This window comes from Sinohyriopsis cumingii, chromosome 2, assembly GCF_028554795.1.
Source record: "Sinohyriopsis cumingii isolate HCF-2022 chromosome 2, ASM2855479v2, whole genome shotgun sequence".
NCBI classification, from domain to species: Eukaryota; Metazoa; Mollusca; class Bivalvia; order Unionida; family Unionidae; genus Sinohyriopsis; species Sinohyriopsis cumingii.
In genome coordinates, this window is record NC_142962.1 from 136,813,888 (window position 1) to 136,829,133 (window position 15,246).

The following is a 15,246-nucleotide window of genomic DNA, read 5'->3' on the forward strand; positions in this document are numbered from 1 at the left end:
AAAGTTAGTGTACTTTGGACTAGTTCTGACTGAAAATTTATGACATGGGGCAGACATTTTATTCAGATGTGTGCATAGATCATGCATGTTTCCACAACTACAACATATAAAGAAATATCAGTCACAGTATATGAAAGTAGCATAGAGGTATGCCAACATTCTCTACATTACTCATGTTGCAAATTTAAACAACTTCACCTTATATCTGTCGCTCTTTGAGAAAATATAAAATAATTGTGGAGTGCCCAAATAAATATCACAGAGATATTATTATGGTATGACCTAATTTTGCTATATAAGTGAAACATTTAAGTTGCATGCATCTAAACAGCCCCTTTTGAATAACTGAAACATATTTCTTCCTCAAAACAGTATTCATAATGTAGCAAATGGACCCCAACCCCAAAACACAAGGCATATTTTATATACAGAAGCGAAATAGGCATAATTAACTTATTTTCATTATAAAATCAGTGTTAATGCATCATGTTGATAATATCATACATGATGACATGAAAAGGAGAAAAGTTAGTACACACATTTTCTCCAACTGCTTCGGTGGCCTAGATGTTAGAGCATCTACCTTGAATGCAGGAGGTCATGGTTCAAACCCCTGCCAAGTCATACCAAGGACTTGTACAAATAGTACTAGCAGCTGACTCGCTTGGCACTTAGCAATAAGAGGTTAGTGTTATGACTGGTCAGCCTGGTGTCAATATAATTTGAATATATAGCATGATGTGACTAGTGCTAGACATCACTATAAACTGTCACACTGCAGACATTTTAGTGATATGACTGAATTTTATTCTCTCAAGCTAAGTTAAAAATCCAAAACACATACATTTTATTATTTGTTTTAAGGTGGCACTCTACAGTTTCATATTTTGCATAGGGTTTAATTTTAAAGAAAAGACATTCCCAGGAATTCCTCTTTGGTTAACATAGCTTTATCATTTAAAAAAATACATGTTTATTTTATACATTGTTAAAAAAACTTTAAGTTCCCTTTATTTAAGTGTATGATTAATATGAATAATTTGGCTTAAAGAATATTATTGAGGTTTTTCCAGTGAATAATAATTTGAATAAATAATTCCACCCAAATGAAAAACTGAACATGACAATAAATAAGACTGACTCTACTTCAAGATATTAAGGTAAGAATAAGTAACTTTGAGATCAACAAGATTAAATAGCCTCTACCTGACCTGGGTCATAATTACCATTTTCTGAAAATACTCTCTCACTTAATGGATTTATCCATTCTAAAAGAAATATGTGGTCAGAATCTGTACTATATCTTTACATTCAAATTCAGGTAAACATGCTTACCATAATAATGATCCAAATATTAATCCAAACTTGTAAAGAAATATGGCTATGTATTATCTTGTTTATAAAATAAATGTCCCTGGTAAGGTACACAGTGAACTTGATATTTTGACAAGGTCAAGTACTAAATACAAGTGTGTATAACATATAATAACTAAGAAAAGCCAAACAAATAATACAAGTTAAATATACATAACAATTTTCACTTCATGGACATCAAAAGGTAAATTCTAAGAAAAATGAACTGATAGCTTTCTTTAAATTTTTATATATTTTGTAATTCACTCATTGCACTTTCTAAAGCTGCTATTGCTTACACTGGCAAATTTATTTGTCCCTATTTTATTACCTGCTATTTTTTTACCTGCTAATATTAGTTTTCTTTAGACTGGTTCTGGCTGATTTTTTGAGGACAATGGGGCAGACATTTTGTTCAGATGTGTGCATAGATCATGTATGATATCCACAATTACAACATGTAAAGTCATTTCAGCCACAGAGCATGAATGTAGTATAGAGGAATGCCAAAATTCTCTTTATTATGCATGTTGCAAATGTGTCAAACTTCACCTTACACCTGTCACTTTCAGGTGTATATAACATCTGTGGAGTGCCCCATAGGTAAATACCAAACAGAGATCATTCAGTTTGCAATTATCATCTCATGGATATTTGCTGCAGTGAATATGATGCAGCCTTGCCATTGGAAACACAACCTAGACTTTGTAAGTGGTGTCACAATTAAATTTTTCATGTTGACATGACAGATGGTTCATTTATGGAAGGTATACACACACACACACATTCCACCCCAGCCACCCCACCCCGATATCCTGCCATTTTCATAATACAGTGATACAATTTTAAAGGCATGTGCTTTCTTCAATTAGATGATTAGAAGTAAACATAAAGTATTCAGTGTCTTCAGTACAATCAATGAGTTCATATACATAAATAAGCTCATATCAAGCCCTACTGGAACAAAGTGAAACCATGATCAAACCATAGTAAAAAAATTCACACTTACAGCTGCATCAGCATCTATTGCCGAAGCAATTACTAGGACACGGTTGACTTCAGCATCCTCAAACACCTGAACTGAGGGAGTAGACAGTGACAAAGCTGGGATGTTGTCATTCTGATCCTAGAAAAAGAAGATGAAAATTTTGTAAAAACCTCCATCCTCCTCATGTTTCCTAGATATTATTCTAACTCTGAGTATAACTATTGTATGACTGTTAGTATTTTCACCAAGTATTTACCCATATCATGTGTTCTGCAAAATTACAATATATTCTACTCAAAGGACTATTAAATTTATGTAACTAACAATCCAAATGAAAGGACGACTAGATAGTGACATTATTTTTTGTACGCATTTGGCATCACATGTATAAATAGTCATTTTCATCCTAAAGCTGGCTTCAAAGATCAGTAAAAATCATGTAATATATTTCCACCTTTCATATAGTCCAATAAATTAGACCCCTAAATCTGTGCTGATACATATGGATTTGAGGATTGGATATATCAGACTAATGTTCACTCTACACTAAAGACAAGCAAAAGTACAGTCTAAAATTTTCAACTGCATCTTTGGAATTTTCTGTAGCTTTTGTTTAAAAATATCTTGCTGAAACTGCTTATTATATTGTTGAAGCATTCACTAAAGTGGCTGGCCTACAAACACTTTTAAGATAAATTTACACAAGCCTTTGCATTGTTATAGGCTCATACGGATGCCGACAAGGATGCTAGACCATCACTCAGCGTGTCTGACTTCGAGATGTTAGACTTAGCGTGGTCATCATTGACTGCGTTGATGCTGATAGGTATATATCTCCGTGAAAAAGTACAAAGCACACATCCAAATTCATGTGAGTGTTTGACATACAATAATGATGCTGGTAAAAGGCATAGTTAAAGTGTGTATCACCATATTAGGAGATACAATATATGTTTGTGGATAGGACATTTCTTTTTGTTATATATCAAAATTGCATCCATAATTTGTTATATTTCTTATTTATTTAATGAATGGGATAGACAATAATTACAAATTTTGTTCTTATTTTTGGAAGATGATTGTCGTTATTACTGAAACCATGCCCTGCTGGCATTGACTCTAACAGACACTTAAGGTTCAGAGGGCTCTGCAGATTTTACTCATAAAAGAAAACCAACATAACCACATGAATGATACTCATTGGTGGGGGGACACAGATGGCTCAAAATACAGGGAGAAAATGGGACAAGTAAGTTCATGCATGTCCAAATTGTTATGTTTATCTATTTTTTGTGTTTTACTTTTGTCCATAATCAAAGGTTGTAGAAGGAGGTTTTTTGCACACCTGCTCTTGTCATGATTGTAATAAAATGATTTTTAGAGGCCTTATGACTTTGTGGAATTTTTAATGGTCAATGATAGTTTTGCAGAACATTCTTTTGCCTGCAAGTCAACAGGGGATTTGTACATCTAGGGGACTTGGTAAACAAATTAAACAAATAATTCATTCCTATCTTAAGATCAGTGAGTGGAATCCATTTGCTATCAGAATTTATAGTTGTCTTGAGATAAGAATTATTTTTGTTTAAATACATGTACTTGATTGGAATTACTCATGAACTGGATCAATACATTATTTTGTGATTTTTGTGAATTCATTTAAAGACATTTTGGCCTTCATCATTGGTATATCAGGACAGTCAAGACTACTAATACATTGGGATATTAAAAACAAGTGATACATCAGGACATTCAAAGACTATTAGAATTCATTCTGAACATTCTTAATGTTTAGATTTTTAAAGTATTTACAGGAAATTTTGGATTATTTGGAAATTAATTCACATTGCTGTCAGTGTCTTTTGAATTTCCAATTTGTATTCATGGGAAATAATTTATTTTTGAATTTTACATAAATTATTGGTTTCACATCCTTTCTGTTACATATTTAAACACATAACAAATATGTACATGTGGATACAAGTAGCATGTTAATATTTAATTGAAAGTGGTACTAAAATGTTGGCAATTGATATCCTATATTTAAAAGCTCTTCACACCTTTCTACATTTACATTTATTGCATATAATGGTTTGGTTCCCTTCAGCGAATTCTTAAAATGGCTTATTGGACATCATACAAACATTTTATTAATAAAAATAAAAAATTCAAAATTAAATATACCTATAGTATATAAATTCAAATATGAAATGGTTTTACATAAGAAGTTAATTTTAGTAGGGTTTGTTTGTTGTCCTTTAATCATGCTAATTTATACATGCAGGACCAGAGGATACTGACAAATAGCTGACCACTATCATATCATACTTTAGGTAGAATGGATGGAGACCTCATTGGAGTAAACCAGAGGCTGAGCACATTTAAGCCCTCGAATGTTTTGCACCCAATATTACTTATTAGTAAAAAAAAAACGGTTTTAAAATATGATGTAGAGTTAGAACAACCTTTTTTATATTGCATTGTTATCATGATTTTATTAATCTTAAAAGAGCATCTCTCAAGCAATTAGCATTAGTGTGAAAATGTTATTTTATATTTGCTCAATCTTTTTCTTACTGTATTATAGCCTCCCATCCATCATGTCTAAAGTGCGTTTTGTTGGGGAGGGGGGCACTTTTGTTTACCACATCTCCACTTGATAAATGACTGGTTGGGCCATAAGTAAACAAAATATTTACTTTTATACAGTATAAAAAGTAGCAATGTATTTTTAAAAAATCTTGAAAGATTAGCGTAATGAGATGACATTATGATAGTACATTTTTGTTAATTCTGAAGAATTATGGGATTACCATTTCCAGGTATAGATTGTAAATCCTTAATATTTCATGCTATCGTGGAATGTCTTAACTGAGGAAATCCTCTACATCCTTCATATGCTTACCAGAACAGTGACTCGGACAGTGGCTGTGGATGATGGATTAGTGGACCCTTGACCATCAACGGTTGTTACAAAGAATTCATAGTCTCTCTGAGTCTCATAGTCCAAAGCAACAGCAGTATTAATTTGGCCTGATGCACTATTAATATTAAATGTTGTTGCTGTGGCTGGTGATAGGAACTTGTACTGAATATTATCAACTGCATCCTCATCAACAGCCTGTGAAGAAAATAGAAAAATATTCATTTTCCATTAACAAATAGCCTTAAAGCAGAAAAGCCTTAGAAAAAAGAGGTACTTAATGCTGATTAATTCTAGCTACCAAAAGGAAATAACTTCACTCATGAATTTTAAACTGTTTTTAAAAGAAATACAATCTGCATAAACACTGATGAAAATACAGTAAAATACAATATGAACATGGAAACAACAAATGTGTGGTCAGTGCAAAATAAATTTCAGTACTGATTAAGCATTATATCTACAAATCTCTAAAAACAGTCAAACCTATTATAGTGACCATCAAGTATTTTAAGAGGGTTTCAAACAAATTCATCTGTGCCTCACATACATACCACCCTTTCACTTACTTTGAACATGACTAATTGTAAACTGGGCAAAGGAATGTCTTGATCTGTATTTTATTTAAACAGCTGCTAAATTCCAGATTAATTAGCTAATTAAGGACCAAGGTACTGAATGTCTCCCCCACCACTGGCATATTATGTTCTGTACCAACTATGAATCTGCATTCGTCTGATTCATTTGTGCATACTGAGTCTATCAAACTTCACTCTGTAACAAGAATATTGGCAATTAGAAACTTTATTCATCTTTATTGAGAAAATCAGTCAGATTGCCAAAGATACCTACAGAAACAAAGACAACAGATGCATTGGCATTCCCTTCAGCAACATCTGCAATGAAGATTTTCTTTGTAAACAATGGTACAGAATCCTGTACATCTGTCACATTCACTGTAACAGACACCATTCCTGTTCGAGAATCACTGGCACGATCAACAGCCAATACTTCAAATATATACTGACTTTTAAGCTCATAGTCTAGTGGTTGTAAAGTAGTGATCTGCCCAGTAGTCGGGTTAATGGCAAAGCTGAAAATAATAATGCAAACATTTTTTAAAAATGCCATCAAGGTTTAATTATAAATCCATAACGATGATTTGATAGTTTAACTATGTAGTTTAACATCTTGAAAAACAAGGAGAGTGCCAAGAAAAAGTTCATACTGCTAAGAAGATTATCCTATCTTTGAGGGTTTGAGATGCATTTGCATGTCATTTGCATGTCTGATAAATTAACTTATGAGCACTAATAACAAGCATTTATTCAATGAATGTACTACACAAAATGCAATTATCTGATTGCACTCTGTTTTTAAAAAACTTTTGAACATAAATATAAGATTCACTGGACTGAAATGCTTGCAATATCCAGATAATGTTGCACAAATATTTCACAGATTTATATACACTCATGAAATTGTATTGCAAAATTGTGAATTTTGATCTTCAAACTATAACAATTATATTTTTTGATTTGGAATCTAAGCACAGACTTACAAAATTTGATTAAACCAGGAAATTCTCCTTTTTGAAATCAATTCCTTCAAGTATAATACATGTGAATTATAAAAAGATATATGGTCATTTGCACATTGGTCTCAATCATGGTTAACAATAAATTGTTGTCACTTTGATATAGTACTGATAATAAATGTTTAAGTTTGACATAGTTTCAAAGTATAACATAACCCTTTACTGAATGCAAGGAACTACCTTTTGATAGTTTTGAAAAGACTAAACCAATTACAACAAAAAAAGAGTTAAAATAAAATTATTCATACTCTTCTGAAACATTATAAAATTACATTTAACACATTTCTATCACTCATTCTGTATGTATTGAATGGCATGAAAATAGAGGGACAAGAGAAGATGGAGAAAGCTGTTGTCAAGATTTAGAAGTCCATCCTATTAGTACAAGCTTACAAGCTATTAGCCAGGTTCAGTCTGTAAGTAAGTTCAGAATTCACAGTGTTAGGCTGATCAGCATCTGTTGCCTGTAATAAAAAGTTCAATATTTGTACAATATGCTTGTACACACATACATAAAGCAAATTACCAAGTAAACTACAATTCATTCAGGGTTCTTACACTAGTACTCTACATTCCTCACTCACGTGAACACTTTCACTGTCATCTATGTTAGCACTGAATATGCAGTTTTTAAACAATCAGACTCAAATATCTTGAATATAGGCAAGATATACAGATCTAGATATAATGCAGGCATGCCAAAAAAATAATATTGATTTGAAATAGCAATTTGAATGAACATACAATTCTTGTGCATTTGGTAAGAATACTTAACTTACAATAATTATTATTTATGTTTTAGACTATGAAGTAAACAGTATACATATGGATTTATGTATATAATTTATTAAGTCAATTGTTAATTGCTATCAATTTGGAATCACACAAATGCTGCACATACCAGATCCATAAAACTCTATGAAACTACAAGTTTTACAATTCAATACCCTCTCTAACCCAAACTAATAAAATGCTTAAATTTACAAAACATTTCAAAATATTTTTGGAATGCTTGACTTGTCAAGTGCCAAACTAAATTAGTGTCAGTTCTGGTTGTTTATCAAAAATTGCTTCTCTTAAACATTTCATCTGTTGAAATGAAGGATAAAAACTCCATCATTCAGGGTTTCCATCATGGATGGGTGAGAGACAATATTACTTACTGTTACAGTTCCAACATGGCTGCCAGTAGGTTGATTTTCTGGCACAGTGAACTGGTACTGGCTGGGAAAGACAGGACTGTTGTCATTGACATCAGTTAGGATGACAGATACTGTGGTTGTCGCAGACTATTAACAAGATGAAGTACATTTGTGCAAAGAGATAATCAAAATATAACTGTACATTTGTGATAAGAGATAATCAAAATAAAACTGTACATTTGTGTACAGAGATTATAAATATATAACTGTACAATTGTGTAAAGATATAATCAAAATATAACTGTATATTTGTGTAAAGAGATAATCAAAATATAACCATACATTTGTGTAAAGAGATAATCCAAATATAACTAAACATTTGTGTAAAAAGATAATCAAAATATAACTACACTTGTGTACAAAGATTATAAAAAAGATAACTGTACATTTGTGTACAGAAATTATAAAAAATATACTGTACAATTTTGTAAAGAGATAATCAAAATATAACTGTATATTTGTGTAGAGATAATCCAAATATCACTGTACATTTGTGTAAAGAGATTATAAAAAATATAACTGTACATTTGTGTTAAACTATAACAAAATATAACTATATTTCTGTAAAGAGGTAATCAAAATAAGACTACATTTGTTTGAAGAGATAATAAAATATAAATGTACATTTGTGCAAATAGATAATCGAAATGTAACTGTACAGTTGTGTAAAGAGATAATCAAAAATATAAATGTACATTTGTGTAAAGAGATAATCAAAAATATAAATTTATGTTCATGTAAAGAGATAATCAAACTACAACTGTACATTTGTATAAAAAAGATAATCAAATATATAAATGTACATTTTTGCAAAGAGATAATCAAAATATAACTGTACATTTGTGTAAAGAAATGATCAATATATAACTGTACATTTGTGTCAAGAGATAATACAAATTTAACTGTATATTAGAATAAACAGATCATCAAAATGTAACTAAGTAAATTACATTATAAATAAGATGCTATCTGAAGTTCTTTTTATATTTTAAAATAATATAATAATCTAAAACAATTCATCATGGACTTATAAAAACCAAGAGTAAATACCATTGCTGTGGAAACTTAAAAATGTTTACTACCAAATACTGTAGTACATGTATCATCAATTTTCATGGGGGACCAATTTTGGTGGTTTTTGTTGTTGCCCCGAACCCCGAATTTAAATCCCCTACAAAAAATGAGCCAAGTAGGATGATGACAGTGGTTTAAGTAAGATATCATTCATATGTACTTTAATAACTGATTGACCTGTGCTGTTGACCATGTTGGCTTCATTTGATGTCGAGCACTCAAACAAAAACATGGCAAAAGTGATTAAACTTGACAGGTATTTTATTTGTGCACATAGAGATGGAAGTATTGTCTTAGTGTTGTTGGTTGTGTTGGCTTTGACTGATGTTATTCACTTGGTCGAAAACACAGTGTAAGTATTGAACTTGCCAGGTCTTTGATTTGCGCTCATGCAGGTGGTAGCATTGTTTTAAACATTAAAGCGACTGCTATTTGTGTCGGCATAGTTTTATTATTTTGTATTCTTTAGTTTGGGTATTTGTAGAGGTTAAGCCATGAAATTAAATACCTACTAATATGCAAACTTTGACAGGCAGAACCACGAATTTAAGTACCCAAGAAAATGCCTTTATTTTAATATAAAACCACAAAAATTGAGCCCAACAAAAATAAACGATACTACAGTATTAAAAATACAGAAAATTAGTATAAAATCACTTATGGGAACTTTCAATACATTGTGGGGAATATCAATGTGATGTCTCACAAATACAATAATCTTCAAATATTTAAAATGTTGCTGCAGAAGTTTACAGTTTTAATTTTGCAGGGAATAGATGACTTTATTATCAGACTAGAAACATCAATTGAGAATTACTGAGTTACACAATTGAGTAATTAGTGTTAGAATCCTGTATGCTTGACTATGTGGAACTGAGAGATGTTGAGTTAGTTGAGTAATGGTACTGTAGTTATGTAGGTTTGACTCAATAAAACTGAGAGATGTTGAGTTAGTTGAGTAATGGTGCTGGAGTTATGTAGGTTGACTGAATAAAACTGACAGATGTTGATTTAGTTGAGTAATGGTGCTGGAGTTATGTAGGTTTGACTGAATAAAACTGACAGATGTTGATTTAGCTGAGTAATGGTGCTGGAGTTATGTAGGTCTGACTGAATAAAACTGAGAGATGTTGAGTTACTTGAGTAATGGTGCTAGAGTTATGTAGGTTTGACTGAATAAAACTGAGATGTTGAGTTAGTTGAGTAATGGTACTGGAGTTATATAGGTTTGACTGAATAAAACTGAGATACATTGAGTTACTTGAGTAATGGTGCTGGAGTTATGTAGGTTTGACTGAATAAAACTGAGAGATGTTGAGTTACTTGAGTAATGGTGTTAGAGTTATGTAGGTTTGACTGAATAAAACTGAGATGTTGAGTTAGTTGAGTAATGGTACTGGAGTTATGTAGGTTTGACTGAATAAAACTGAGAGATGTTGAGTTACTTGAGTAATGGTGCTAGAGTTATATAGGTTTGACTGAATAAAACTGAGAGATGTTGAGTTACTTGAGTAATGGTGCTAGAGTTATGTAGGTTTGACTGAATAAAACTGAGAGATGTTGAGTTAGTTTAGTAATGGTGCTGGAGTTATGTAGGTTTGACTCAAAACTGAGAGATGTTGAGTTACTTGAGTAATGGTGCTGGAGTTATGTAGGTTTGACTGAATTAAACTGAGATATTGAGTTAGTTGAGTAATGGTACTGGAGTTATGTAGGTTTGACTGAATAAAACTGAGATACGTTGAGTTACTTGAGTAATGGTGCTGGAGTAATGTAGGTTTGACTGAATAAAACTGAGAGATGTTGAGTTACTTGAGTAATGGTGTTAGAGTTATGTAGGTTTGACTAAATAAAACTGAGAGATGTTGAGTTACTAAAGTTATCTGTGTTTGAGTTGTGTATTTGTTTCTTGAATATATGGCAATATTACCAATGCCAGAGGTGTAGTGGTGTCCCTCACTGTCACTGTCAAACCATAGGTGGGGGTGTCTTCTCTGTCCAAGCTTCCTACAGTTCCCAACTGACCACTGCAACAAAGAAACAATCACAATGTGGGTCTTGCAGAGTTAATAATATATATAAACCCTCAATTTGTCCCTTTCTTCAATTCAACATGTAAACCAAACATGCTAACAAGAGCTGAATACAATATTTGCTAGGAGCTTATGGAACCAATTTTTAAAAAAAATCATAATAACCAAACTATCTAAAGGTTTCAAAAATTACGATTGCAATCAAAAAAATTATCATTACTGGGGTAATGTGTGTAAAGTCATTCCTAACACTGGATATTGTGTGTACAGATATTCCTACACATGTGCAGAGTAATTTGATTTTATGTGGACTCATTGTGTAGCTACAACATTTTTATAATTGAGAGGAATGTAACTGCACTTGATGAAACTGTAACTGCTACTGATTGGAATTTAATTATTATTAAAAGGATTCTAACTGCTACTGATGGAGTTTTGACTGCTACTTATGGGATTCTAAGTGCTATTAATGGGATTATCACTGCTATTCATGAGATTCTAACTGTTACAGATGGGGTTTAACTGCTACTTATGGGATTCTAACTGCTGTTAATGGGATTCTAACTGCTACTGATGTGGTTTAATTGCTACTTATGGGATTATAACTGCTATTTATGGGATTATAACTGCTATTCATGGGATTCTAACTGCTACTGATGGGGTTTTGACTGCTACTTATGGGATTCTAACTGCTGTTAATGGGATTATAACTGCTATTCATGGGATTATAACTGCTATTAATGGGATTCTAACTGCTACTGAAAGGGTTTTAACTCCTACTTATTGGATTATAACTGCTATTCATGGGATTCTAGCTGCTATTGATTGGATTCTAATTGCTATTGATGGGGTTTTTACTGCTATTGTTGGGATTCTAGCTGTTAACATACACAGGCCATGGTTAATACTGACAAGCATTATTCTTTGATATGGTATGTAGAATACTGAAGCTTATACTGTTATTTATATAAATATGATTCCATTCTGTTACAAATATTTACTCAGCATTTCAAGTAACAAACATTTCTTCAGGCATATACAGCTTACTGAAAGTGACACAAATGCAACTTTTTGATTGGTCAAAATATTTTTAGTATGATTTTTCAGTCAAGTACATTTTTATGATGGTTGGACTAGATAAATACATTTTGATTGCCTAGATGAAGATATTTCTTGCTCTGTAATAGACAATAAGTAAATAAATCTGTATTAATTTGTTAATAGGCAAGCTGGCTAAGGGTATATAGTTAATTATAGAGTTAAGGATGACAAATATCTCTGAATTATGACACAATATACATTATAATGGTTCTATAGCTCTTTCATTCAAACAGTAAATTTGGCAACAGACTGAATATTTAAACTAAATAGAAAGAGAGACACAGTCATGTAGACTGGCATGCTGACTTACCTACTGTCAATACTGAATTTACCAGCTGCGTTCCCTGCAGTGATGGTGAATGACAGCACCTGACCATCAGGATCTGTTGCCTGAAAGAAAATTTGTTTTGATTTAACTAATCATAATATATTAGGGACTGACATCAAGCAGATATGAAATAGTTAAAATGTTTGCACTGAGACCAAGATTTTATTGTCTTAATGAAAACTTTACTTGTTCTCTACTATAATGAATCAAATCTTTCAAAGAACCTCAAGAGTACTTTGAATGGTAAATTATGATACCAATCCATTTTTGATAGTCCTCCATGATGGTAACTGATATATTTGCACAGAAACCACTTGTCTTCTTTGAGTCCATGTGACCTTGACCTTTGACACACACACACACATATATAAGTGTGTGTGTGTGTGTGTGCATGCAAATCAACAGGCTTCTTCTTTATCTCATGTGCATATCATCCACAAATGTTGGTTGAATTGTGTCATTTAGAACTAATATTATTGTATGGAAACCATTTTTTATTCTTCCAGCCACAGTGACCTTGAACTTTGGACTACAAAATTCACTGGTTTCTATCTTGAACCAAATGCAAGCCATCCACAAAGTTTGTTAAATGAAAATAATGGAGAACTCAAGTTATTATATGGAAGCTATTTTTCTTCTTTGAAAGCTACATTGCCCTTTCACCTTTTGAGTCCACATTCTATAGGATTCTTCTTCACTGGATGTGGAAACCATCTGCAATGTTTGATATCCATAGGGTTCTTCAATATCCAAAATAGCAAGCATCAATGATGCTGATAACTTTAGATGGTGGAGAACTGAACACAGAAGTAATTTTTCTACTTTCATTAACAGCAACCTTGACCTTTAATATTTGTACCGTTAAAACAATAGTGTTTTTCTTTATACAAAATCCAAACCAATCACAAAGGTTTTGTATCTTTAGATGGTAGAGAACTCATTTTACTATGTAAAACCCATTTTCCTTGTTTCAGTAACAGTGACCTTGAACTTCTGAATTTTCAGCCCAAAATTAATTGAGTTCTGCCTTACTAAAGCCATCCATGACATTTGATAACTGCAGATGGTGGACAACTAAAGTCATTGGGTATAAACCAAATTGATAAAAGAGTGATGGATGAGAAACATAATATTCTCCACTTTATGGCAGACAGAATAATTACAGAAAAAATTATGGCAAACATAATTGTGTAAATTGTATCGTTCTTACAAATTTTAATGATTTAAACTATATACATTTTCTCATGTTCAATATTTAACAGAAAAATAAATTGATTTAAACAATCTTATGTTCATACAGCATCATTACATATTATTTAAAAGTTGAAAAATATTTATGAATATAATCATTTTTACTTCTATAAATAAAACACACTTTGCTTTTAAGTTCATGAAACAACTGAAAAAACAAAAACAATTTTTCAAAATCTAGTATAGATATATACCTAGTATTATTTTAGTTTAAAATTATATCTTTTACAGCATGCCTAGAAATAAGTAACAATGATGCTTTACACCTTTTTGCAGCATGCCTAGAAATAAGTAACAATGATACTTGACACCTTTTTACAGCATGCCTAGAAATAAGTAACAATGATGCTTGATACCTTTTTACAGCATGTCTAAAAATAAGTAACAATGAAACTTGATAGCTTTTTACAGCATGCCTAGAAATAAGTAACAATGATGCTTGACACCTTTTTATAGCATGTCTAGAAATCAGTAACAATGATGCTTGACACCTTTTTACAGCATGCCTAGAAATAAGTAACAATGATACTTGACACCTTTTTATAGCATGTCTAGAAATAAGTAACAATGATGCTTGATACCTTTTTACAGCATGCCTAGAAATAAGTAACAATGATGCTTGACACCTTTTTTACAGCATGCCTAGAAATAAGTAACAATGATGCTTGATACCTTTTTACAGCATGCCTAGAAATAAGTAACATTGACGCTTGATATTAGACCAGCAAATGGTTTTGATACAACAATCTGCAATTATGGTGTCAAATTCAGGCCTTGGGTAAGTTTGTTTCTAAAGAAAATAACTTGACATGATATATAGACCTGGCATAATGAGGGAAATATTCCAATTTGTATCTGGGTAACTTCAATACTTAAATTCAACATTCTGTCTTATAATCACAATGTGGATTAAAAAATTGTAGTATGTTATTTTATGTTTGGTGACCTATACATTTCAAAGACTAATACAACTGTGAGGTATTTTGACAGGCTGAAGAAAATGTGTTAGAAAATGTCTCATCCAGGGCACAACTCCATTGAATTCTACATGAAATCAATGAAGACAGTCTTATTATGATGATGCCCATAGTAACAGAAACATACGCTTGTTGCCTCCACCACAACTGATATCTTTTGATGCAAAGAACAGGTTTTCATCAAGAGTAGTTTCTGGATGTAAATTATTTGAGCACTCTCCTATCTCAACAAAGACAGACTGTTCTATTGCCAGGCTTATAGTAATGTTGTGATTTATTTTTGGACTAAGCACCAAGAGCCCTATTTCCCACAAGGTCAAGGGTAAACCAATAAGGTATTTTAATGCTGATGTAGTTTTAACATTATATATGTTCACAGAAACAAAATACATCAATGAAGTCAAACAAAATACATCAAT

The 15,246-nt window shown here is 31.9% G+C and overlaps 1 protein-coding gene across 2 annotated transcripts in view; it reads right to left on the reverse strand.

Annotated features, from left to right (window-relative positions):
- LOC149805910 (protocadherin Fat 4-like) overlaps positions 1-15,246 on the reverse strand; it is a 274,413-nt gene that overhangs the window by 173,404 nt on the left and 85,763 nt on the right. For both annotated transcript variants that reach the window (XM_089950674.1, XM_089950675.1), the window contains exons 17-23: positions 12,582-12,661; positions 11,068-11,164; positions 8,025-8,150; positions 7,255-7,325; positions 6,117-6,357; positions 5,247-5,462; positions 2,363-2,479 (exon numbers count right to left, since the gene is read on the reverse strand). In XM_089950674.1, coding sequence (XP_089806800.1) covers positions 2,363-2,479; positions 5,247-5,462; positions 6,117-6,357; positions 7,255-7,325; positions 8,025-8,150; positions 11,068-11,164; positions 12,582-12,661 — 948 coding nt within the window. The remainder of the gene's footprint in view (positions 1-2,362; positions 2,480-5,246; positions 5,463-6,116; positions 6,358-7,254; positions 7,326-8,024; positions 8,151-11,067; positions 11,165-12,581; positions 12,662-15,246) is intronic.